We start from the raw sequence: 26,972 nt of genomic DNA on the forward strand, positions 1-26,972 counted from the left end.
GGGATCTGTACGCTGACGCATGGGAGCTCTGTCGGGACAGTGGCAGGTACAAAACATAGGCAGAAGGGGACGGGCCCGAACGCAGCGTGCGCATTTCTGGGGCAGATCACAACTGCAGCCTGGGGTGCAAGCCCTGTGCGTGACTTGCCTAGCAGGCAAAAAAGTGTTTGCTCCGATCAGGGGTGCAGCTCTGAGGGGCAGACCTGAGAGCACGAGCGTGGGGACGGCCGTGCTCGTGGCTTGGGGTTGCAAAGGGAACGGCGGTGGACATTGGCAGGGGCCTGTCGCGTGTCCTGCTGCTCCCAAGGGTGCGTGCCCCCTGGGGTCCCTCCCTGCTGCGGCAGCCTCGGAGCTCAGCTCGTTTCAAGTGCATGGATTTGTATTTGGCATCGTTTGCTTTGGGCAACGTACGCTGAAGATTCTCCTCTTCCCTGGTTTGGAGCAGAGTGGCTGATTTGTCGGCGTCTCGCTGCACGGGCAGGAGTTTCATGTTCCCACTCAAACAGGCTGTCACGGGCGGGATTCCCACCTCCCAGAGCGCTGCCTGGAAGGGCTTGCATCAAACGCAGCCCTGGGGTCCTTTTCTGTGGTGGGGTGCCAGGAGAAGAGCTGGTGCCTTGTTAGTTTTACCAGTTCTTTTCCCCTGGCACTCTTTTTTGCTCAAGCATCCTAAAGTGATTGGCAATAGTGTTGTAACATGATTTTTTTTTTTTCCGTGTGCAGCTTTCAAGGGAAGTTAGAAAAGACTGCTCTGACTCAAGCCATGAGTTGAGCACATTCATTTCTGCCTGCAAACCACTGTGGAAATGTAGCCTGACATTGTAATGAAGGCTAAAAAAGCGTTATCCCTCCGCTACCTGATGAAGTTTTAGTGGCTTTCGTTGCAGTACTTAGAATTGGCTTAGATCACCTGCATTTCTTGGTGGCAGATTTAAGTAAGAGAATCACTAATCCAATGCTAAATTGTACTGCTTTGATCAAGGATTAAGCTGAGCTGAAACTGGCTTGTGGGACTAGGGCTTTGAAATGAACAGCCAGAGAGCAAGGTTGTTACTTGTCTTGTGTATTTTGGGACAGCTGCTTAAAGAACATCCGTAGAAGCTCGAGCAGAACTAAATGGTGCCTGGGCACTGTGCTGCCAGGGTGAGCCCATCACGACTGGGGCGCGAGCAAGGATGGGAGCTGGTGGGAGTTATGCTAGCAAGTAACAAATTCTGCTTTATTTCCTATCCATAATTGCTCAAAACGAAACTTCCCTGCAGTCCTTCAGGGGCTCTTCATCCCCTGCAGAAGGTCGCAACAGCGCACAGGGAACAAACAGCCACTTGTCCGCTGCAAGAATTAAATCTCCTTGGTGTTAGTGGGATTTTCCTTTGGGAAAAGCCGAGTGGCATTAGCAAATGCCATGGGTGCCACAAAACAAATATCTGTCAGAAGGGTTGTTTGCCCCAGAGCTGCGTTACCACCGCGCATCCTGCTGCCGTTTCTGTACGGCCGTGCCTGGCGTTCAGCTCAGATTGGGCCCTTTTGGAGGGTGGTTTTTGGCTCCCTCATCGTCCCCAGTTACTGCAGCAAATCAACCGTATTTTATAAATAAGTAAACAGAACTGGTGGAGATCCTAAATCGTTAACCAGATAACACGTGTCAGCCTGAAAAGCAGCAAATGAGAGTAATTTAGAGATGCGTTCACTGTTTCTTCTGCTTCCCAAAACCTTCAGCTGAGCTGGTGGGACTGGGAGCCGCCTGCCCTGCCAGCAGCGCACGCCGAGGGGCTTGGGCCTGATTGCTGCAGGGGAAGGAGAAGCCTGGTTTGAGATGCTTGAGCTTAAAATGTGTTTATTTTTGCCCACTCTAATTCCTCCTGGTGTGTGGTGTGAATGATGTTGGAGAAATAGAAGTCATTTCGCAGTTACTTTGTGAAAAGCTGTCATTTGGAACGTGCCAAACATCCAAATTTGTAAAAGAAAATATACGTTCTGCTTTCTTTTTACTTACTTCTGCATTTTTCAGCCTTTAAAGCTTCAATGAGGGAAGTTTACTAGCTTTTTTCTTTTCTGTTTGGATTAAATTCTTCCTTTTACTATTTGTTCTTCCTTTTCTTATTGTTCTTCCTTTTCTTGTGTTTGAATGGGAGCTGCAAGATAGGTAAGCAAAGAACAACCACCCCCAAACCCCATGAACAAATAAGAAGAGGGTGTTCAGAAAAACTGTCAACGTGAGACTTGAAATAAAATCAGGGGGTTTGGCACAGCGGCTTTTATACTGAGATCCAGATTTCCAAAGACACCGTATTCGTGCTTGTGGGCGTCCTGACTTGTCCTTTGGACAGAAGTTACTGTGTCCTGTTCAGCATAGGAGGATTTTAGATTTTATTTCCACATTTTTGCCGTGCAGCAGTACCGCGCCATAAAGCATCCAGGCTGTGCTTCCTAGCAGGGAGCGTTTCTCTGGCTGGGTTTCTGTCACCACCAGATTTGCTTACTGCTGAAAACCAAGAAATATTGGGATCTCTTGTTGAAAAGGAACAGAAAAAAAAAAAAGGGAGGGATGGGTGGAAAATGGGCAAACATGCAAATGCTGTTTCCAGTTTGTGGTGTGGTGCCAAGTCCGGAGCACAGCAAGGTGTTGAGTGAGAAGTCCTACGGAGCTGCCATTCGTGGAGCAGGTAGAAATCATTATGGCTGTATCCATCCTCCAGACCTGCAGTAACCAGTGGAAAAAAACATAGTTTTTATTTAGCAAATGTGCAAACAGCACACAAAGAAGGCAGACTTCTGCCCAGAATGCAGCCACGATGAAAAGGTTGAGCCTGTGGGCTCAGAAACCCAAAGTGTACTCCCTGCTGTAGCTGTTGCTTGGCCACCCTGCTCTTCAGGATGGTTGCTGCCTCCTGGGATTTATCCTCATCGGCATGTTTCCCAGTGGAAGACATCTCAGAGGCTGCCGCGGTGAATATTTATGGGCTCATTCCTTGTGCAGCAATGAAAGCCGGGCAGTGGTAAGCAAAGGAAAGCTCCCTGAGCCCAAGCCACCGAGCTGGGGAAGGCTGTGATTCCTCTTCTGTCAGCGTGGCTACGCTTCAGCCTCTCCATAATTCATGAGTAACTCATGATCAGGCATGTTTTATTTATGTCTCCTAATGAAGCCTATTTTTCCGCCGAGCGTTGCAGCATCCCAGGTGACCGTCACCTGCTCTGAGCTCCGCGTGGCTCCTTCGGCCTCAGCTCATCCCTCATCTTTCTCTGGCTCCAGTGGCAGGGCGGATATTGGTCTCTTAGGGGGGCAATTGAATGAAAAAGTGCCCTTGCAGCCCAGAGGCGCGCAATGAATCCCTGCAGCCGAGCCTCTGTGCAGGACAGCAAGTCCCAGGCTGTGTCGGTGGCTGTGATTGCTAGCTTTGCTTTGCCACTGCCACAGTCACAAGTTTTTACTCCCCATTTCAGTAGTCTTTGTCTTTTAGCGACCCCAAAGTGTCCTAAAACTGGATGTCAACAAGTGCTTGCGGGGATGTTGAGCACACAAAGTGCTGGTGAAGAGTACGTGCTGAGCGCTTCGCCCTTTCACAGTCACACATACGGGGTTCGCTGCGTGGCTGCATGACAAAAATGGTAACAAAAGCTTCATCCTTTTCTGCTTATAAAACCATGCTTTTTTTTTTTTTGGTCTCTTTTTTTTTTTTTTCCCCCCATCAGGGTTTTTAAACCTAGAACCAGGACTTGGGGACCCTTAGTCCTATGCCTTCCATTTCTGTTATCGAGATTAACAGTTCGTGTGCGCTGGGAGTTTTGATGGACATTTGGACTTACTCTGCAACAGCTGCCCCAGCTGTGGCTCTGCTCAGGAAAAGCCCAGGAAGGGCAGAGCGGGTGCCAGGGCACAGCAGGGCTAATGCAGATGGCCCTGGGATGGGATCAGCGAGGGGGCGCCGCGGGTCGGCACTGGAGATGTCATGGTGCTGCTCTGTCCTACGGGGAGGCACTGGGAGCATGGCTGTGCTTCCTGACTCCTGCTCCGCCACCAGCTTTTGCTCCTGTGCTGTGCACGGCCAGAAGCCTTGCAAACTAAGGCAGAGCTGGACAGGAGGACGTTTTTAAGGAAGGTGCAGAGGCCGTGCTGATGCTGCCAGGAGCATCTGCCACGGCTCCAGCTGGTGGGCTCCCTGCAGAGGGACGCAGAGGTGTTATTTCAGAAACTGTGTTTTTCTGCTTACAGACTGTCTGAGGTTTCTCTCACTCCATTGTAGACGTGTCACCAGAGAGGGTTTGGATGTTCAAGCTATGGATCTAAAGAGAGGTGTTTCTCCTTGTTTAGTAATTGAGCTACTTCGCTACTGACCCCGTTCCTTACATACAACTGTGAGACTTTTGCCTACTTCTAAGTCAGCAAAAAACACTCACTTAAAACAGGTGAGGAAACACCTGCATCTTGTACTCCCCTGCTCCTGCAGAGCTCTTTGTGTCACTGCTTCACTCCTGTACAGGCATCTGACGTTCCATGCTCACAGGGATGCGCCAAATCCCACCTCTGCAATTATTTTGGAGTTGACGGGGCGTATGCAGCAGGTCTGTCTGGGGGCCCGTCTGCTCAAATGCCTGAGGGCCATGTCAAGGAGGCTGGTGGTGTTTGTTACCTCTGTTAGCTTCTCAGTTGCTCTGGTCCCTCAGTGTGGCAGGAGATACTTCTGCTTTAATGGTGTGAACCTACCCAAATTTGACAATTGGAAGTCTCCAGTCGCCACATGGGCACCCAGTAAATTTTGCCTAGTGCCGTTCTCCCTCCCAGTGAAAGCCTCCCAAGTCAGGGCGCCCACCAGGCTGCCCTCCAGTGCGACGTCGGAAGCAACTAGACAAAATTAGAACCTCGCGTCGCTAAAAATGAGTTTTCTTTCTTCACCTCTTTCTTCTCTAGTCACCTACAAAAATATATTTTTTTCTCATATTCAAAACCAGGTGCTAGAAAAGCACTAGTTACCTGCAGGCTGATGTGAGCAGGAGACATTTCATGTCCTTGCTGGCAGATCTGGGCGTCCTGTCCTGTCTCGATGTAAATACTTGGCAAGGAACGAGGTTTCCATTTCATCCTTCAGTGGAGTTACTGTGAGTGCTGGTGGATAAAATGAAGTGCTTTTATTAACTAACAAAATATTTTAACAGTGCATGGTAGAAGAATAAGACGACGACAATAATGTGAAGTGTGGTTTCATCTTTCTGGCTCTGGTGGGGTCCTGAGATTATACCAAGGCTACATGTTAGCTAGGTACAGAGGGCTGTATTTTAATTGATATTTTTTTGTGATCTGGACCAAAAAAAAGAAAGATGCTTTTATGAGTGGCAGATACAAATCGCAAAGCTAAGCAAGACCGGCTCTTGCTGTAGGCTAAAATTAGCCTACAGCATTTTCTAATTATTTCCAACAAATTTGGTGCTTAGCAGTTGCACTCCTGCAGCAATTAGCTGCTGACGAGAGGTGCTTCTCCAGCTTTCCTCTCCCTCCCTGCTGTGGTACCTGGGCTCGTGGTGTCCGGCAGGAGGAGCGACCCATCTCCTTGCAGAGTGTGCCGGGACGGCATCAGGGCAGGCTCCTTCATCTACTTTCTTCCCTGTTGTATGAGCTAGTTGCATCCTGCCGGCTGCAGGGGAGGTAAGTTATCTTTATCCTCAGGTCTACATCCCAAAAAGCCACCTGGTTTCCATTGTTTTCTTTTAATAAGGCTTCATAAAACTTGCTTCTAAACATGCTGTGTTGTGTGCTGGAGCCAGGGTTGTGTCCTTGCCAGGCTGCAGCCCAGTGCTGAACTTTTCTCCTCTTCTTGGTTTCACTCAGACCCCGAGGGTTATTGTAACCTAGTTTTTCGTGAGTGATTTCCTTTTCTCACTCTCCCTCTTGCTCTCTTTGCTTTACGAAGTATAGCCAGATTAATCACACAAAGCCATGGAAATCAACAGCAATGTGTAATTCAGGGCTGATAACAGAGTGGGAAGGCACAGGGAAGCGTTGTGCTTCTTAGGAAATTGCCGCACATCTGTCTGCATTCCCTTTTTTACAATCTATTTCAGGAAATGCAAAAGCAAGAGGAAACTAACCGCCTTTTCAAATAAATTGTCTGTGTTTGTGACCAGTATGTCCCTTCTCATCCGAGTGCATTGAACGGTAAAGGAACAGCCATGAGATAATGTTTTCTCCTCATTCACGCTTCTTTCTTCCACCCAGATAACATGCCTGAGCAGAAAACCAGTGCTTTGGACATTTGTCCAGGATTTTGCAGCAGTGTGCTCTGTACTGCTGCTGTGACTGTGCTGCCTCTGGTAGGTCAGCATCCATTGCACAAAACACATTGCAAGAGAGTAAAAGCAATTAAAAGCCACCACTTGCTGAGACATTTGTGGGGGGGGGTTTGACCAAGGTGCCTCAGCCTATACATGAAGTTACCAGGGGCACAGCTTTTTCTGTGAGGAGATGTGGTCTTTTCTCTGCATGTCACCCAGAGAAAGCATCATCCTTTTTCAGTCAAAGGCTTTGCAGATAACTTTTCTTTTTTCTTTCTGCTTGCCCACGTCTTGTTTTGATTAAAATATGTTTGTCTATCTCAAGAAGTTTTGGGAAATTAGGAGCACAACTGCTGTGGCTGGCAGAGAGGAAGGCAGGCTCTTTCTCCCCATCTTTCTATTTATTTTTTTCCCAGGCCTATTCGCAGAATCACAGAATCGTCTAGGTTGGAAGAGACCTCCAAGATCACAGAGTCCAACCTCTGACCTAACACTGACAAGTCCTCCACTAAACCATATCACTAAGCTCTACATCTAAACGTCTTTTAAAGACCTCCAGGGATGGTGACTCAACCACTTCCCTGGGCAGCCCATTCCAATGCCTAACAACCCTTTCGGTAAAGAAGTTCTTCCTAACATCCAACCTAAACCTCCTCTGGCGCAACTTTAGCCCATTCCCCCTCGTCCTGTCACCAGGCACGTGGGAGAATAGACCAACCCCCACCTCTCTACAGCCTCCTTTAAGGTACCTGTAGAGTGTGATAAGGTTGCCCCTGAGTCTTCTCTCCTCCAGGCTGAACAACCCCAGCTCCCTCAGGCGCTCCTCATAAGACTTGTTCTCCAGACCCCTCACCAGCCTCGTATTGCAGCCCACGTGAGCAGTCCAAGAAATGGACACAACTGGGAGGATTTTTAGTTAAAAGGGAGAGTCATTGATTGATGAGATCTTTAGTCCGGTATGAGCTTTCTAACCACAGTCAGAGTAAAGAGAAAGATGTTTTCCTGAGACACAGGCAGTGACCGGGTGGTCAGGACTTTCAGACAACCAGAGCTCCCAGCTCAGGTCCCTGGTGCCTGATTTAGACCCGGGGCTAGAGCTGACCTCTCAGTTCTTTTACGTTTTCAGCTGTGGTATGTATAACCTCTGTATCACCAGAAAATAGTTCGATCTTGCAAGACAAAAAAAATACTTCCCCACTCAGATCTGCTGCCAGTGCAACAAGAACTGCTCAGCGAGGTAGGAATCCAATGACACAGGTCTTCCTTCAAGTAATTCTTCCTCTGCCTGCAAGCGAGGGCTCCAAGGCTGAGCATTGGTTCTTCCACTTTCTTTTCAGTGATCCCAGCTGGAAAATAAAATACTGTCCAGTTAGGTAGCTTCTCAGCTGCTGTCCCTGTATATTAGCAACACCTATGTTCTTATATCCCAGGGATACTGGCAGGGTTTTCCCTTCGACGAACTCATCCCAGATTGGTAAAGCAGGAAGAAATAACTCCTTTTTGTTTCTATGATACGTAGCTGAACGTTCATAAAAACGAGACGTTTTCAGAAAGCAAGGAATTTAAATAGCGATATGGTATCTGTGTTCCTCCCATAAAACAAGCACTGCTTCCCCGAGCAGTTCATTTCTTATGCATTTTCTTTCTTTGAATCTATTCTTGTATTTTCTGATGAACTCCCTTCGTGCCCTGGAAGCAGCTATTGCTTACAGTTTTGTCTTCAAGCAATAATCATAATAATAGATATTAAAATGACTCAAGAAATTCAGGTACTAGAGAACCTGCATTTATACAATTCTTTCTGGGAAGAACAAAAACCGAAGAAATATTGAAATGGGACAAAACAGACGGATTTGAGCAACAAAAATCAACTCTATCAACCCTCTCAGGTTGAATTTAAAAGATTGTCGTATTTCTGATATATTTTTCTTGCAAAATAGTTAAGAACTGAGCTTTAGCTGAGTAAGTTCAGGCTTTGTCTGTGTGTCTGACTGAGGTGGTGTCACTTGGTTCAGTGGCTCAGAGCCTGGAGGGAGCCCAGCACGACCAGTCTGACCAGTGGGATGGCATGACGTGGGGCAACCCCCAGCACTGGCTTTAGGTTTTAGCCATGTTCTTGGGGGATGTCGGAGTTACCAATGCTGGGTCACCAGAACCTCGTAACACCTAGAGAAGTTGCCCAAAACCCACTTTATTTGTCTCTTCTTTTTGAGCTCGGTAGCGTGATATTTTCATTTTCCAACATTTTCACCCCTTTTTTCTCTTGGACGTAAGCATCAAATGCTGTTTGGTGAATATTTCACTTGTTCTTATTTGGACTGAAGGTTTCTGTTACCACTGGCCCTTAGGGGACCAATTTAGCTGCACTGAACCAGTTTTGGTGTTCAGTTCCTTCTTTTCAAAGAGCTGCATTTCCACATCAGTTGAACCCTTCGTATGCTGGCATCTTCCCCACTTCCAGCTCAATGAATGTTTCAAAAAGATGTTACCCCCTCCCTTCTATCCTCGCACATATATATTCCTCTGCTATCTTAAATGGTGGGGGGACATGAAAGTCATGCTGAGAAACGGGGGGGGGGGGATTTTAATGTAAATGATGTACCACAGGGGACGTAACCTCATTCCAGCTGAGTGAGGTTTTATGCACAGAAATGCAAAATATTCAGCCCGTGTATCATTAAAGTGTTGCAGCAAAGCCTCTCGAAGCCAGCGAGCGCCTGAGTAGGTTCTGGATTGCTGAATTGCCGACCGTGTCCCAGCTCCCTGCCCCAACCCGTGCTATGACACCGGCTGTCGGGGCTGCAGGCACGTCCTGCAGCGTCCTGTTGTTTGCAGTGTTCTGGTCCCAAGAAAATCTTGACCCTGTGGGTGTCTTGTGGCTTTCATACCTTGATGGGGAAGCCTCCAGAATTCACTTTGCTCTCTTCCAGTCTTGTTAAGAGAGGCAGACAGAGGAGGTGATTTCATGGTCTGCTGGTTTTTTTTTCTGAAAAAATACACAGAATTAAAGCTTAGTGGATTGGAGATGGTATGGGTGTGTAGGTACCCTTAGTATTATAAAATAATGCTTGGAGACTGTAAATGCAATAGTGTGAGCATTGTTTTAGGTTCCGGCTTTCCTTAATTTAACCAAGTTTTGTGATGATAATGTCAATGATGGAAGAGAGAGGGCTTTGCATTTTATACAGGGGGTTTTCAGAAACATCACACAGACTTCAGCACATGGGTCTTTGTGTGAGGCTGCTGCCCTACAATCATGCAGATGCTTTAGAAAAGCTAATCTCATGGTTTTACAGAATCATCTTCCCACATTCAGCTGCATGGGAGTTAGCCTATTCAGACTTCACAGGGTAAAAATACCAGAGCCAAAACAAACTCCTGGAGAGGATCCCCGTGTGTGGTGCACTGCACTGAGTGGGCAGGTACCCTTAAATCTTAAATATTCCTGTGTGCCATTAAGCAGGGTCCTTACATCCCTTCAAATTCAAATTGCAGCGTCGGAGGGATGCTATTCCTATCAGTTTAAATATGCAGAGCTCTTTTGGAAGCCATGATGCTGTAAAAGCAGAAGATATAATTATTAGAGGTGTGTTGTTTTTTGTTTTTTTTGTAGCTATTGGAACAATGGAGTCTAAATGGTCTTATTCACTCTAGTAGGCACAACTATTTCTCACCATAGGATGGAAAAAGCCTGATAAAAACAGGTCAAGGGACTGTGATGTAGATGTTAGCACTTACGAGCTCCGTAACAAGGTGGTGCGACGCAGCATCCACGCTGGGCTGGCTGGGTCTGGAGTGTGGTGGGCTGGGGAGGTTTGTCTGTGGCCTGCGTGGAGATAAATCACGTGCAGAACGATACAAACTTGAATGACTGAGATCTCTTTCCTCAGCACGGCTGACCTGGTGGAGCATCCAGGAGAGACACATTCACGTGTTTTCTTCCTAAGGCTGTTATCCCTGCCAGCTCCCGTTCACTGGACACTGCACAGTCAGGCTCTGTGGTGTAGGGGTGGCACCAAACCAGCATTATCTGTTTGCTCTTCTCATTCCGTACACGTCCCCCCCTTCCATTAGAGCCTCCAGAGAGCAGGGTGACAAATGCAGAAGCCCCCTGCCTATGTGTTTGGGCTTGCAAAGCCTGCCTAAAGCCCAGCACACTCCTCTCTCCCAACGAAACACGGCTCTGAGCTGATCCCAGCCCTGCCTGCTGCCGAAGGAGATGTCAGACTGATCCCCCGCACAAGTCGGCGAGGGCTGGGATCCATCTATTTGTGCCACATCCTCTCAGCCCTAGTAGCTGCGTTATTAAAATGAGGCTTGTCAGCACCCCGAAGAGGGCTGGGGGTGGGCTTTGCATCTTGCATGCGGTTTGATCCCGCTCGCCTTGTTAACATTCAGTTGCTTTTGTGATTAATTATTTAATCCTCTCCCCCGGTACTGGTGTATAATAGCGCAACCCCCATTTCTGCTGAGATTTACTCTTTTCCCTGCGAGCTCCTCGAAGCGCAGAGCGAGGAGGTCGGCGCTGCGGCACGGGGAGAGCCCGGCCGGTGCTGCTGGCCCCGCTGCGGTGGCCTGGCAGGGACAGGGCTGTCCCCATGGGTGGCTGTCACCCCTGGCTGAGGTACGGGATGGTGGCAGTGAGGGGATGTGGGGACAGCCAGTCCCAAGCACCCCGTCGCGCCACTGCGGCCACTCGCTCCGAGGCGGGTGGTGGGGAGGATCAGATGGGGCCGGCTTCGGCTCCAGATGCCGTCAGACACAACAATGCCAAATCGGAGGCGAACTTGTCAGCGCAGAGACCTTATCTCAGGAGTCAGGCTTGGCAGCCCTCTTCCCTTTCTCTTTCGGATGCCTTTGCACAGCTTTCAGCTCACGTTTCTGTAATCACCCGGGCACAGCTCCCTCAGCCCGTTGGTTTTTGAGGTGTTGCTCTCAGAGGCCATTTCCAAAGGGGTGAGCTGAGTGCTTCCAGCACCCGAACCATCGCCTGTCCTGCAGGGCTGCAGGGCCCCTGCCCCACATGCAGCCAGGGCCGGGGGGCTGGCAGGTCCTTCCTCCCTCCCCGAGCATCCTCGGCTGCGCTTCCTGCACGAAGCCTCCGCTGCTGGATAAGGCAAAGCCCGAGGTCTGAATAATTAGCAAGGAAGTAGCTGTGTTTTCTTTAAAAGATGGTCTCCTCGGTTCCTCCGATGTTTGCATCTTCCTCCTTTCATCTCGTGCCCGCTGCGGGTGCCCCGCACAGCTGGGGGCAGCACAGAGGCTGTGCCGAGGCGCAGCCCCACACGGCAGGGCCAGGGCTCACGCTTTGACCCCACAGATGTGACTCAAAGGGCCTGGGTCCCTCCTGCACCCCACTGCGACTCCGTCTGCCGCTGGACGAGTCACCCCTCCTTCGGGTCCGTGAAATAGCAGTGCCAACTCGCCGCCAGAGGTGTTGGAAAAGCTGATTAATTTATGCTTAGGAAGCCGGTGAAGTCTTAGGCTGGATTTCTTTCTGTTTTCTTGGCGTCTGTAAATTAAACAGAAACTCACGGTGGTGAGGAAAGGAGCCAGGGAGAGCAATTATTTGTCATGAAGACATCGTGACTAATGGTTTTGCTACGTGTTAATTGAAAGCATTGGAAGTTTTAGCAAATAATACCCCAAGGCAGCCAGTACTGAGCGTAGAGCAGACTACAACAGGCTGCATCGCTCACAGCTTGCTGTTCAGCAGTAACCTTAAGTGCTGATCAAACGGCATCCTTCTGACTTTGAGCCAGGTGATGGGACCATGGAGCCCCAGTCCTGAGCCCCAGGTCTTTGTTTCTAAAGCTCAGGCCCTGCCTGCAGACCGATTCACTCACCCAGTGCTGTCTGTGCTGCAGTTGCCCCATAAGCTGGAATTTTTCGGGTGGCTCATCCCTGCCAGATCCACTGGGGATGTTTTGCTTGATTTCCGTGGCTTCATTTTGGTGCAAATCTGTGCAAAATCGTTGCTTGCCTTTTCCAAACGCACCCCACTCTTGAATTTACGCTGGCCCACACAGTTGGTATAGGTACCATGGGTGTAGTTTTTTCACAGCAAAACAGCATTTTAAGACTTTGTTATCATAACCATTGAGCAGCATTGGCCATATTAGTTATTAATAGCTACCATTTGGGTCTTGACATACAAGCTTCACCTCATGTTGTTGCCTAATACTGTTAATGCCCATGGAACAATTCATGTTGCAGGGGAATTAATGTACACAATAATCCGTGGGATTCAGTCTGTATATGAGAATGTTTACCCTCTCATTTTTCAAGGAATTAGCAAAAAAAGATAGTTCTGCAACAAAAGAGCATATGAAATGAGGAAATTTTAAATACGCATTATGTACAATATCTTGGTCAAGTCCTACTTACAAAATTGTTAGATCTCTCAAATTATTATCTAAATAAATATTTTATTGCATTTTAATTTGCTTTGTTACATTGTACAGTGCCCTGAGCACCTTGACTTCATAAATAAAAGAATTATCGTGTAGAGTCATTGCAATGTGAAAATTAATGCTGAAGTGCTTGAAGACATAAAAATTTCAGCGGGTTTTCTAAGGCGAGTGATAAGGGGTTCATAAACACACGATTCTTTTCCACTCTTAAACATTTCAGGTCAATAGAGTACAAGAGGAGAGGTTCACAAACCCCGTGCTCTTTTAATAAGAGACCGGAGTGTTCGGAGGGCAGCGTACCTGACTGTTACGCTGCAGCGCCCTAAGAGCATCTCCAGCCACTGCAATGGCATTAAAGCATGACAGGACTGGATAATAACTCTATTAATCACTGTTTCTGATAAAGAGAAGAGAGCATGTTGGAGCAGCCACGTAGCACAGCCTCCCCCCCTTTCGGTGTCCCTAGAAAAGTGGAGCAATGATTGCAGGGGACCCCCGCCCCTTGGCTTAGGCTCTGAGCTCACCGTAACCCTTTTTTTGGGTGGTGCATCTGGTGGGGCTTCTTGGAAGGGGCTGGCAGCAAGACGTGCCCGTGTGTCTGACCCATCTGCCGCCTCTGGGATGGGGACAAAGCCAGTTCAGTGCAAAGACACGTTAAACCTGCTCATTCCAGCTTCCCTCTGAGCATCCAATTTGATCTTGAGTCCTCACTTGCGTTATTTATGGATTTTTGTGTCTTGGGGGCTGGGGCTGGAAGAGGGCTCTGGGGTGGGAGCGCCGTAACTCTGGGTTTAAGGCAGGATCCCGTAGTGGGGGGGGGGGGGCATCAGTGCCTGCTCCAGGTCTCCTGAGTCCTGCGCAGGGTTGGTGGCGACATCCCCCCGCCGGCACAGTTCTGTGTCGCACACGGGGGGATCCACACATGACCCCAGCGTGGTCCCCAGGGAGGAACGGCTACGAAGTGCGCAGAGACCAGGGATTCATCGTGGGGTAATTCTGCAGGCGGATGGGGGGCTCATTGCCAGCTAAGGACATCACGGGGGATGTCCGTGGGGGATCATTCTGCCCTCCGTGTAAATTTGCACATCTAGTGATCTCTTAAAATAAATGGGTGTAAAATGGGGTTCGTGGGGAGGTTTCTGAAAGGACGGTGCCTGACTTCTGGCGCCTGCTCTTTCCAAAGCTCCTCGGCAGCCAGGAGGTGTCCCAGAAGAAGATAATTCGGCTTGTGCTATTTCAGCCTCCTCTGATCCCTAAGAAAGAGTTAATTACAGTCTTTCCCTCTTGCTCAAAGGTGGCTGGGTATTATCATCAGAGCTGTAATTATTCATGCTAATTGCTTATTTGGAGAGGGAGAGGGAATGCGAGAGAGAAGCCCCAGACTCCACACCGGCGATGAGCAGAACAGACCAGGGGCACTGCCCTAGGGCCGGAGCCAGGTAGTGCTGAGGGCTGGAGGCAGATCCTGGGCTGGAAGGAGGTCCCTGGCTGGAAGGAGGTCCCTGGCTGGAAGGAGATCCTCGGCTGGAAGGAGATCCTCGGCTGGAAGGAGGTCAGCGATGCCCGAGAGGTTGTGAGCGAGCGGCGGAGCGGACCTGGCCTTTGTGATGCTGCCACCTCCGCTGGGACTGAGAAAAAAGAGCATGCACTTCTTGCAGACCTTCCTCCGGTGGAGGGCACTCCGAGGTAATTGTACGCCTGATGGGAGGCTTCGTTTGTGTTGTGGCTTAATTAACCTTTCTCTCACTCCTTTTTTTTTTTTTTTTTTTTTTTTTCCTTTGGTTTTAAAGCTCCCTGTAAAGGACCAGGGTGGGTTGTGAGATGCTTGTTTGAGGTCTGCAGCTGGTTATTTCATTAACTGAACAGAAACTTCTGCGATCCCCCGGCCGCCTTGGTGTCCAGGCAGGCTAGGAAGGGAGAAAGGAGGTGGTGGTTTTCTCTCTCCTAGTTATGTGCTTTTAATAAAAAGGCTGGTTTCCTTTCGGAGGCTTATTCCTGTAAGCAGGTCTTGGGTTTGTCTGTTACAAGCAAAGGATTTAAGTCTCAGGTCTGCCTCCTTGGCGTGGGCTGGGGACAGCGCTGTGCCACGGGCACGGTGGCACACGATGGCTTCTTCTGAAGTCATCACAACTCTGGTGAGCCGGAGACTGTTGTGAGGTCTTGAATCATTCCTAAAATGTAATGAGATTACTGTACTTTTGTTTTTTCCTGGGACAGCAGGACCGTGTGTCTTGCTGGACTGAGGTCACAAACTGCTCCTCGTGTTTAGCCTGTGCGTGAGTCAGTGCGACGCTGAGTGTCCATCGTGGCGTGGGTTGGCTTTTGTTGACTCTTCTGCTTGGAGCCTTTGATACCTGTAGGTCTTAAGGCTGAGCAAAAACACCCTTGAGAATCCCATTTAAAGGTGATATGAAGTATACAAGTTTTAACAAAAGAACTGGAAAGAGCTGCCCATTGCTAGATGCTTTTGAACGTTCCTCTATCCTTTGTCATTTCTTTTTTCTGCCCTTGTTCTAATGTACAGCATCCACATGCTGTGCTGGAAGCCAAACCGGACCGCTCTCTTCTGGAGATCTTCTATTATTATCCTTGTGCTTTAACTTCCTAACTCAGGAACAACTTGCCATAATTATGTTTTAATGTACTGAGTAATCTTCATCTGGATGTTTTACTGCCTGCTTAAATTACACAGGCTTTCCGTGCTCATACCCTCCTCCTGACAGGGGAGTTGGCTCAAGCACAGCGAGCTGGAGCCCAAGGACTGCTGCGGCCAGCCCCCTCCTCCAGGGACAGGGACAGGGACGGGAGACAGTCCCTTGCCAGTATCAGGGAAGTTTGGGTTTGCAAAGAGCTCAGAGGCTGGGATCGCTGTTCTAACAGGCACCTTGTTGCTGAACCTGAGCGGAAGATTTAGATGTAGTCTTCTAAGCCTTTTGCCTAATGCTTGTTAGGAATGCCAGGCACCTCCAAAAAGACAAGGAATCCGAATTTAGAGTGGTGGTACGATAGAAATAGCCTTTACGAAACCCACCACAGCCCATCCAAATTTAGATCCCCTAAAGACAGCAAATTTTCTACTTCTCTTGAAATGTGTGGGATTTATGAGCCTACGTACTTCCTAGGGAATCTGGCCAAAGTCGTTTTGTGTGTGTGTCTTTTTTGTTCTTTTTAAAAATTATTTTCTTCCCTCTGTATCTTAAAATCACCACCTCCCCCTTTGCTGTTCTGCTCCCAAGCTGTATGCGGAGGCACGTTATCCAGCTAATTGCTTCTTCCTGCTTTTCCGTGGCCGTTAGATGTCCTGAACAGCTCCTGGATAACGTTGTGGCAGAACATTATAACCTCCTTGTGCCTGCTCCTGTAGCAGGCTCCAGCAGTGCTTGCTTCCTTCCTATCTGCAGCGATTCGCTCCTCGCAGCGGGGTTGCAGGGTTCCACGTGAGCACCGACCTTCCTGCACCCGTGTCACTCAGCAGCTCAGCTCCCCGTGCAAATTGCCCGTGGAGGTCTGAAATTGTTGGGCTGTGGACCTGCTCTTTGCTTAAGAGGGGTTAAAGTGCTGGCAGCTAGCGCCATCGAGGAGGAGAGCGATGCTCTGGAGACACACAGGGCCCCTTGGGAGAGGGGGGGCTTTCTGGCTTCTGGGTGGATGCGAGACACGAAGGAAACACATCCCTCCGTGGAGGAACAACCGGCGGCAAGAGGCACAGAGCTCTGATTGAAATCCCCCCTTTATGGGGCTCCTCAGAAGCAGAATTGATTTTGAAAATCTCCATGGGTCGTGTCCTTTTCAAGCCATAAAGGGATTCCTTGATGGATTTTCACCCCCCCGTTTCTGCTTTGAGGCCAGAGTCACCCAGTGTAGGTGGAGGATAAATCTGATTCGATTTTCCCATTAAGCTGTTGCTGGTAGGGAATAATTAAAAGGACCATCAGACACTGCACTCAAAACGCCTCTGTTGGCATGGGTTAATGCTGGCTCGGGACGGACAGGGGCTGAGCTATCGCGCTGCGGTGGCGTTCATCGCTGTCCCCCAGAGAGGCAGGTGCCAAGGCTGCCAGGAGCAACTTGTCCCCTTGGTGCTCCGTCCTGTGAGCTGCCGCTGGGTGCGTTCACGTAAATAATAAACATGCAGCCTCTGTACACGAGCTGAAGTGCCTTGTACAACTTGCTGACCTTGTGTGCCACAGGAGGAGGGATGCAGGACGTCTAACATGGGGGAGTCCCAACCAGAGCTGGCACCACTGCCCTTGACCCGTTGAGATCCCAGCTCCTGGGGTGCAAGTGAAAGAGGCTTGGCGTGGGGCAGCCGCAGTAAGGGCTGGGTGAGAGGCTGGGAATGAAGACTCGTGGCAGTTTGGTGTGTTTGCTAAACGTCTGGCTTTCGTCTGCTGTTGACCTGCGTTGGACTTGGAGCTAATCGGGAGGTACAGAGACAAGCCCTCCAGAAAGCAGGCCTGTCGAAGCGGTCTTTGTGTGCTTTGATCTGGAAGGCTCTCCTGTGAGCGCCAGCCGGCCTTGCCATTGATTGCTGCGGGAGGGAGGTTTTGATGGAGTGAGATGGCACAGTTAGTTGGTTTTACTGTGTGTTTGTGTTGTTTTTTTTTTTTAAAACTCCAGTAGTTGAAATCAGAAAACGTAGAGGAAAGACTTTGTATGAGGCTGCCTTTGGGAGGAGGGGGACTGAGGACGCTGACTCTCCAGTCTACTTCAGCTGCTGCAGCAGTTTGGGCAGCATTACAGCTTTCCTCCTTTTTTTTTTTTTTTCCTTCCTGACAAAACCCATTGCTTAGAAGGCTACATCAATCACCGCTCATTGAGTCTGACAGACCTGAGACTTGAGACTCGATGCTTGTGTGTGTGTGTGTGTGGTGTGTGTGTGTGAATAAACTGTGGAGTTCTTGCTCCATCTCCCCCCAGCGTATCTGCGTGGAGGGAAAGGGGCAAGGGGAAGTTTACAGAACTCTGTAGGATGAGTGAATAGAACCGAAAAAGCCTATGCATTAGCTATCAAAATAACAGAGATGAGGAAAAGTGTTTTGCATGGAGTTCCTCTTTTGTTCTTAGCTGAACACCAGCCTGAAGATGCCTGAGCTCTGTGGTGAGCCCTCAGGGCCGTGCCCGAACAGTGTAGGACTGTGCAGCTGTCAGAGCACTTTTTCTATGGGTTAGCCCCTGGAAACATCCCAGCTAGAAACCATCCCTGCAGAGGTGATGGCCCTTGTGGTTGTGTTTTTTTTTTTTTTTTTCCTGACAATTTCTATACCACGTTGTGAGGGCTGAGTGCTGACCTTTTTTTTTTTTTTTTTGTCAGAAATATTGTTCTCTCTATCCTCTTGACATTGGCGAGGGCATCCCCACTGTCCTCATCCCCAGCAGAACTTTAAAACCCTTGCTCAAGTCTTTACCATTTTGTCCAAACAGTAACATGTGGTGGTGACATAATGCGACGGAGACGGTATGTGCCAAACTTCTGTTGAGAGTGATGTGTATGTATGTGTGTGTATTTTAGTAGTGCTTAAATGTGTTAGCAGTTTTTCCCACATTCCTGTACCTGTGCAGCCTGTGGTGGGGATTTCGTGGGCTGTCCCCACGCTCACGGACAGGCATGTTGCAGCTTTCTTCTGTATTCTCCTTTCCACGCTCAGCTGGAGCTACAAGGGCCTTTACAAGGTAGTGGTCGTTTTTCACTTCCCATCATATAACAACGAAATATTTTTGATAGCATTATCCTGACGATAAATAAGGTTTGCACGGTGTTGTTCTCTTACCCCTGCTGCACCATGCACACGCACACATCCACGTGCACAAGCCCACCACGATGCTTTCTGCTGCGGTCCCAACCAGCTGTAAGCTTTTCTGCTGCCACTGCGTGAGGGCATTTTGTGTGTCCATCACCGGAAAATAAACGCATAGAGATAGATAGTGGGCATTTGGCCAGGCAGGCCTGGGTGTGAGGCTCAGCTGCAAGTATTGCAGTGTAATCCTAATCCCAACATCACCAATAACATGGCGCAGGAAGCTCTCGTGCAAACTGTCTTAGCCCTTTCCCCATCCCTTTCCAGGCTGCTCTGTGTCTTCCAAAAGGCCTGGCTTCAGGGGCTGACGTATAGCATTTTTTTCTTGATTTAGGCTTTATAAGACTTAAGTTAGGATATGAATTTTGTGACTCTCTGACTTTGCACGAGGGGAGCAGCAAGGACAAATGTCAAACCAGGATGTCTGTCCCTGTCAGAAGGCTGAGAAGGAAGATAAGGGCTGTCCTGTGCTTGTGTTGGACCCATTGGGAATAGGAACCAATTATTGTGATGGGCAAGCCAGGCCCTCCTGGCTTAAATAACTGCCTTGGGACTCTTGGAGAGCTCGGTGCAGCCAGGCTGAAGTCATCTCAGAAGCCTGATTCTCCCTGGGCTTCCTGTCTGTGTTTCTAATTGCCCGGCGGCTATTTGCTCTGTAGGTCAGCCCGCAGGGACGAGAAGCAATCTGCTGGGCGCTGCAGCAGCGCCCTCTGTCTCGCAGGGTGATGCTGTGACCCCGTGTGTGTGGGAGAAGGAAAATATTAACCCGCATCCCTCTCCATCCCTCTTCTCCTCCCCCAGCCCTGCGTTAGCCATTTTAAAAGGAGCTGTAGAGCCCTCAATCGCAAGTACATGCTGCTCCCTGGTGGAGCTCCACGCGCTGCAGGCAAAGCCCAGCTTGCAGGAGAGCAGAGCTCTGTGCCCTGCTGCCTTGGGAGAATTGCCGTGCATTAAGGTCCTGGTCTGGCAGCCTCCGAAACAACTGCTGCTCCCTTGTGGGAAGGGAAAATGGGATTTTATAGGTGATGAAGTGAGGGCTCAATAAATAAATGGTGCTTATCACATCTGCTAAAGGCTGGGGCCGTTTGGGAGAAAAGGCCCGCGCCTTTCTGATGGATACGGAGCGGGGAGAGGTCTGAAGCCAGGCTGTAAGAGAGCAGAGCTGGCTCATGGCTCCTGAGCTCCTCCAGCCCATAGACCACCGAGGGGCAGCAGGAGCCGTCCTGTCCCCTGGTGCTGGGGGCAGTCCGAGATGTGGCAGTGCCTGGGCTGCTTCCAGCCCTCAGCCTGGCCTTCAGCACCACTGTTACCTGGGGGAATAGATAAATAAGGCCAGAACGTGGCTTGGGACCCTTCTCCAGTTGCTTTGAAAGGTCGGCTGCACCCGTGCTGCACTTGTGGGCATCTCACCGTGGCACTAATAAAGGCTTCGTATTAATATTGATGTTAGCAATCAATTGGTGCTTTCAGTTCTAATTAGCAGCTGAACGGTGGCTCGAGCAGTGCTGATAACGATGCATGGGGGTAGGCTTCTCAAGCAGTGTCTGCTCTAAACATTGTAAATGGCATAAATGCAGATCACAGGTCCTGTTTGGATTTAAAATAGTGGAGATGTCACTGCTAATGAACACGTCTTCCTAGCAGATGCTCAGCAGGCTGCTGGTACTGGCATGTTTTGTAAGTATCCATCGTCGAATTGCATGGAAGGAGCTAGAGGGATCATGGTGGCAGACTGCCTCCTGGTCTTCTGCTGATGGTTGCTCCTGGTGCTTCCAGGTAATGCAGAAATAGGTTTTGAGGCTTTTAAACAAATGTTAGGTTTAGATGATGGGAGCAGACAGTCTTGTATCGTCTCTTTCAATTCCAGGGGAAAGCAGTTACCTGGGTGAGTTCAGCCACTGCCTCTGGGAACCTGTCTGGATGCTGAAGCGTAACACAGTGCAGGTGCTTTTTGCAAGTACTCCTTGCTGAGTGATGGGCTTCTTGCCTCTCTCTGAGGTGCTCTGGCTCCCTGCAGAGTGTCCTGGCACGGCACAGACTCCTGCTCTAATTCCAGCAGATCAAGACCTGCTTATACATGTGGGTGGCCACACGTGAGGCACCGAGGTCCCTGAGACATGGCTGCTCAACTCCTGGGCTGGAGACGAACCCAGAGCTGGGTACCCAGGCTGCAAACATGGCCTAGGTGTTGAAGTCAGTTCTTCAGAGTGATGAAATAATTTGAAATAAAAAATCTGAAATAGCCTGAGGCTATTTCTGCTTTGCCTTCAAGGGCAGACAGAGCCATCCCCTGCATGGTGAAGGGCAGCAGGCAGAGGAGCCAAGGCCACCAGCTCGGGGCACAGGCAGGACAGGCTTCTTCTGTATCCAAGGAGGGTAAGACAAAGGGGTCAGGGGAGAGAATCCAGGCCAAAACCAAACAATAGAATAAAAGTAAACTGCCAGAGCCTCCCAGACTGTGCGTCTCTGGGTGCAGCCATTTTCTATATCTTTCTTGTCAGCCTTTGTATTTCCCCCATACCTCTCCTATCAGTCTTAGGAGTTGCTTTGAAACGGGTTTCCCCTAAATCACCGTCACCCTCTCACTTGTTTAACTCGAGCGCTGCTTTAATCCTCTTCCGGCCCTACCTCAGCCCAGCATTTTCCCAGGCAAAAAAAAGCTTATTTCTGGTTAGTTGTGTTTGTTTTTGGGTTTGCTGACAGGGTGACTAACTCCTTGGGCTTTGTAATCCGTGCAGAGGTGGTGTCTGGTAGCACACAAAGACGGTGCTCAGGGTAGGATGTGCCAGCACAGGCATGCAGACCTGCCTCAATAGCTCCTGGAGCACAGCCAGCTCCCAGCAGTGCCAGCCAGGGCCAGGGGTGACGGTGTGTGCTTGCTGAAACAAGCAGGCAGGCAGTCTTCTCCATCACTGGTGGGCGGCAGCGGGGCTTTTGGCAATGCAGGAGGGACTGGTGGTGGGGACACTGGCTGTGGACTCCAAGCCGGAGCAGTATGAGAAGGATCCCAAGCCCTGGGCACTGGGGTAGCTCCTCAGGATGCTGTGCAGAAGCAACAACAAATGGTGCTCACTTCTTCTGGTGGTCTCTGAAGAGAGATTTCCCAAGGTACCATGCATGAGGTGACCAGGGAATCCTTTTCCCTCTGTGTCTTGCCAAGAGAAATAGACACTTGGGAGGTATTTGGTTATCAAGGGAGCTGGGGGTAAACATTACCTTCATCTTGATGGGAATGAATAGGGAACATATATATTGGCAGGCTTGGCTTGGCTTAACATGACTGAGGAGCCTCGTCTAAGACGCAAAGTCATTCTTCTGAAGTTGCTTAGACCTGAACTTGTCCCTAGCACAACATTTGCCTCAGTGAAGACTCATCTTGTAGTGTGTGTTCATTACACCTGAATCCTATTTAAGCATGCTCGTGGTAGAACATCCCCTAAAATGCAATCACTTATGCTTCAGCTATCTTGCCCCACTAAAAGCGGGGATTGATTGTGCCTCTGAGAAGAAAATGCCACGTAACGCATCTCATCTATATCCAAACGTGTTCCTGGTAGACCAAAACCACTTAAAAGCAGCTGTAGCAAGAGTAAGGTGCTGAGGCTGGATGGGACCTGGTGTTGTCTCCTGTCCTCAGCGCTGATACGGGAAGGGTCCCACATACAGCATCCTCTTTGCAAATGCATTTGAACAACAGCCTTGGGAACAGCCGCAAACATAATACCTGATCAAATCATGCTCTTGGTGTGTCAGATTGGCTGCAGATGCACTGCTAAAGCAGCCTCGTTTATTAGATTCTTATCTTCTGTACCACTGGATTGAAAAGGGATGAAAAAGATCCAGAGTTCTGGGCCACAGCATGTGGGAGGCGAGCAGCCTCTGAGTCACTGCTGGTTATTAAATGACAGCGGAATTGCAATGCCTAGAAAGCCCCAACTGTGCGCTCGTGTAGGCTGCTAATTGTTGATCATCTGCAAAGGCAAAGCCCTGACCTAACTTCCCTGTTCCCTAATGAAAAAGAGGATTAAAACGGCCTTTTCACCAGCGTCTCAGCTGAGCCGTAAGAACGTGCATGAAGCAGAAGGCACGGCCTCCCCTGGGGCTGCTGGCTAGGTGGGGTGGCAGCGCTGGGCTGGCTCCAGGTGGCACATCTCCCCTGCCTCCTGCGTGCTCCCCGCGGGTGCCCTGCAGCCCTCGCAGCACCTCGGTGCAGAAGAAGTGCCTGCAGAAGTTTTGTACCTTGGTGTGTTGAGGCTACCCTGCCTCGTGCCCTCTCCAGGCTCCTGCAGCAAAGCCGGGTTGAGGTGCTGCATAATGCGTGGTTCGCGTGCTGAGAAAGTACGAATGACAAGCTTCCAGCTCACTTTGAACTCAGCTAGAAGAAGGACCCGCTCAGCTCTCCCTGCTGACAACCCCCAGAGATCGGGACTCTCAGATTAGTGTTTTAACGTGACTCTTTGCTCCTAAAGCTGGTGCCGACTGATTCTGCAAGAAGACACACCGGAGCTATAGCCTGGGGAGGGACTGGAGGTACCAGCAGGTCACTGGTTGAATGTGCACTGCTTCCAGGGCCTGGCTCGAGGTCAGAGCCGTGTTTCCAGACGTGAGCCCCACTCGCTGTGTGGGGCGGCTCAGGCACAGGCCCGCACCTGCCTCCGGCTCCTCTGGGCTCGCGGTAACTCTGGCTCCCTCCTTGCTGTCCTCGTCTGCTCGTTCATCTGCACGAGAGCACAATACTTTCCTAAATTTAGCTGCATAAGTACTGTGGGCGTTGTCTCTTCTCCCCACTCCCCCTGTTTCGAAAGGCATCTTAAAACCACACAGCGATTTAAATGGCAGCTTGATGGGAATCCATAGCAAATGACTCTGCAATTAGTAAATCTCTCCTATTGTGACAGCTCTATTATTAAACTGCCATAAATGCCAGGCTATTAATCTGCTGTCTCCTCGATCCCTATGCTTTCCCTTCCTTGCCCATCCCTTTCAACATTTTTTGTTTTGTTCCGTTTAAAGTTTCAGCTGCCTTCCAGCGAGCGTTTCCAGGGAGGGGGCAGGAAAGTTTGGTGGCACTGTCCCTTAGGAGCTGTCATCTGCAACTGGCTTTGAAACTTTTGCTGCTTCAAAACCAGACAACGTGAAACTCCTCATCTGCAAAAAGCCAAAGTTTAGCCCTTAGGGAATCCTTTTTTTTCTTTTTTTCAGGAAGGCGAAGGGGTGCTGAGGGAAGCCGTGACAGTGAATGGGTGGCAATATCGTCTTAGTGGAGGGAAGGGCTTGGGAAAGTCACAGGCCCTGGGGTTTCTGCTAGGGGTTTCTGCTAGACCCCTGTCCTGGGGTTCCTGCTAGGGAAGGGGATTGTTTTCTCCTTGTAGAGATGCAAGGACGAGCAGCAGGAAATCCCACCTTATTTTTACAGGCTCTTTTCCTCGGCCTCAGTGGCTTAAGCGTGGCTGAGGAAGTCAGCTGTGCCATGTAAACACCTAAATTATATCTGCATCCTGTTTCTATAGAAACTTGCCCGGAGCCTGGGTCCGTGCACAGCTGCGGTGCTGCTCTGGGAACATTGGATGCCTCCGAGCCAGGGCATCTGGTCGAGGAGATCTGCTGAGGGCTTGGCACGTCCTGGGAAGGACTTGTGTCTAGCACTGCCGTTGGGCTGCTCGGGTATTAAGGAAAATGAAGATCTGCATCCACTTAGTGCCAGCTTTAGTCCCTTATGATGAGAGATGGGCTTCCTCTGAGCACGCTGCCCTCTGTTAACTGTGGGTATTTAGGAGGCTCTTATACAGCATTATGCTCCTAATTATGCAGAAATCCTCCAATCTGGCCTGTTTCATGTGGAATTACGCTCTCTCACTCAACTGTCAAATCCTGCCAAATGCCTCCCTCCACGGAGCGAGGGCGGCTGGCGTGTTTGGGTTGCCCTCTGCAGAGAGGTGAATCCCGGCCAAACCGTCCGTCCGTCCATCTGTCCGTCCTGCCACGGGGGCCACGGGCAGCAGGCCGGCCCCTGGGCACCCACCAGCCTCCCCGGCCCTTGGGGTCCCACCAAATACTTGTGTTGTCAGAGGCCTCAGGAGCAAGGGGAGGATTTTGGCCTCTGTCAGTGTGGGGTCTTTCACAGAAACACTGGGAGAGGTGAGAGAGCCCTTGGGAGAGGGCTGGGGCGGCAGCAAGAGGAGTGACTTGTGAAGAGCACTTGCACCCTCCTCCTCCTCCTTCAGTCCCCTTTTCCCCTGGCCAAAGAACTTCACATGCGGAACGAGTTGTTCCAGGGATAACGGAGGCTATGTTACGCTTTGTGTATTTAGTAGTGTATTTAACGTGGCTGTGATTCAGATCACAAATATCCCTTGCAATGGCACAACCGCTGCCTAAAAAAACAAGCCTGCGGGCTTCAGACAAATGCTGTTTCTAAAGGAGTCCAATTCTTAATTACCCCTGAAAATCACAGAAAATCCAGGTAATTGTTACCCAGTTATGCCCGGCCTGCTGCCTGCCTCCCACATGATGCTCTCTGGGGTGTGTGGTTACTGCCGGGGTGCACCTGAAATCTTCCAAGGAGGCATTAATGTCCCCTTCACCAACCTCAGGGGCTTCTTGTTGGTTCAGAGCACCTGTAAGCCTTACTGCTCTGTCTGATCATTTCGCTCGAGCCTACTTTCTTGTTGTCTCCCCCTGCCCTTCAATGTACACGCATCAATTCACAGCTACGGAGAGAGCAAGCCCATAATTTTCACCCAAACCTCCACGTCCTATTAAGCCCTGCGCTGCTTCTTAGCAACGAATTAATAGCTGAGTGAAAGGGCTTTACAGCGCAATATATTTTAGAGAATAAATATTCTTAAATTACCATTCTGTAAGTAATTGGAGAGAATATTTCAGTTACAAAAAAACTTTCTAGGGAGCTCTTTTAAACTTGTAATGCTAGTTCCTGTTCTGCAGCGGGTCTGGTTATTACTGTGTGTCAGGGATGTCAGCTAGTAAAAGGTGGGAGATAGCAAAACTACATCTTCAGAGCTCTTCCGAAAGCTCTCAGAAAATAATTTTCTCTCTGTGCCTCCTTTTTTTTTTTTCAAAGAAAAAAAAAAAGGGGGCAGTCAAACCTTCTTTTTGCCAAGCGTACAGCTTCAAAACGTAGCCTCTTGGCAGTAATTCATGGAGTGTTGATTCTGGCCTGGGTTCTGGTGTTGTCTCTGCAGAGTAATAAGGGCTGCAGCGGGGGCTCTCGGCGTTGTTGCCAGTGGCCCTGGCGCAGAACCGCGCCACTGGAGCAGGAGATGCAGCTCTGGAGCATGAACTTCTGCAGCAGTTCCCTCGAGCAGCAGAAACAATGTCCAGGAAAGCACAGGGAAATAACATATCGAGGGAACAGCCCTGCTCTCAATATTGCTCTGAACCTTATGGCAGTAATGAATAAACAGCAAACTTTTATGCCTTGCTGCCACAGGTGACTGCTGTGTTTCAGCGTGCAAACAGCGGTCGAGGTAGCGGAGTGCGCGCTTGCTGCCTCTTCTCATGTGTCATCAAAAGGTACAAACGAGGAGGCATCTTTGGCTTAAACTGGGTCACTGGGTTAATGGAGTTTTGCAAATACCTCCTCCTAACCCAGGCCTTTGCTATCTCAGCATCCATCTAGATTTTGATACCGTCATGTGCCCATCATCTGCGTGTGTGCCGTCTGCTTGCTGGAGAGGTTTCCTCCTGCGGTTGAGAAATATTCTGCATGACAGATAGAGATCACTGCTGAATGCGGTATCGTGCTTTGACTGGCAACAGTTCATCTTTGTTTGAGTACTAAATATTCAATTTCTCCAGCTAATAAAAGACTGGATTTAGGACAGCAGCTTAGTGACTGTTCCAGGTAAGGGTTTGAAAAGGCGTATATTCAGCAGAACTGTATATACATTGCATTTTTAAAGCTGTTGAGCTTTTGATGTTTCTGTGTCTGGTATCTGTCCCGCCAGCTCTTGTTTCTTCTGCTGCCGTGGGTTTGACTGATACACTGTTGTATGGGTGGTGTTTGCAGGGCTTTCTTGCTGGGTTTTGGGGTGTTCCCTTTGATGGTGAGTCAGTAGGAAATTGTATGTTTTAGGAGGAGGAGGAGGAACAGGGGGAAGCAATTAATGAGCTGTATTTGCTGTTCTCTCAAGAGACGAATCTCCTCTCTAGTTTACAGATTGCTGAACTTGAGAACTTTATTCAAGGGAGTTGAGATGAATTGTTCTCTAGGGAGAGATGTCTTTCCTGGCCATCCTAGAGGGAGCCCAGGTGATGCTCTCCTGTTTGTGAGACAACTCGGCTCAGTGGGGATGGGTCCCTCCTGTAGCGCCTTCCTGGAAGGTGCTGCTCTGGTTCTGGACAGTGCTGCTGAGCTTCCGTGTTGCAAGACATCGGCTTTGCTTTCCTTCCAATTCAAACACCAGGTGCTTCATCCTTCTCCCCGTTGCTTTTGGCCCCAGGTGCTCCGTTGCTTTTCGGAGGCGCAGTCGGG

At 49.7% G+C, this 26,972-nt stretch overlaps 1 protein-coding gene across 8 annotated transcripts in view; it reads left to right on the top strand.

Annotated features, from left to right (window-relative positions):
* Nucleotides 1-26,972, top strand: part of GRIP2 (glutamate receptor interacting protein 2) — a 246,199-nt gene that overhangs the window by 129,524 nt on the left and 89,703 nt on the right. For 2 of the 8 annotated variants that reach the window (XM_067002987.1, XM_067002988.1), the window contains exon 1: nucleotides 14,309-14,366. The exons of the other annotated variants lie outside the window; for them this stretch is intronic. In XM_067002987.1, coding sequence (XP_066859088.1) covers nucleotides 14,324-14,366 — 43 coding nt within the window. In that variant the 5' untranslated portion in view covers nucleotides 14,309-14,323. Of the gene's footprint in view, nucleotides 1-14,308; nucleotides 14,367-26,972 lie in introns of those variants that run through there. 8 annotated transcript variants of the gene reach the window in all.

Source organism: Anser cygnoides, chromosome 10 (assembly GCF_040182565.1).
Source record: "Anser cygnoides isolate HZ-2024a breed goose chromosome 10, Taihu_goose_T2T_genome, whole genome shotgun sequence".
NCBI classification, from domain to species: domain Eukaryota; kingdom Metazoa; phylum Chordata; class Aves; order Anseriformes; family Anatidae; genus Anser; species Anser cygnoides.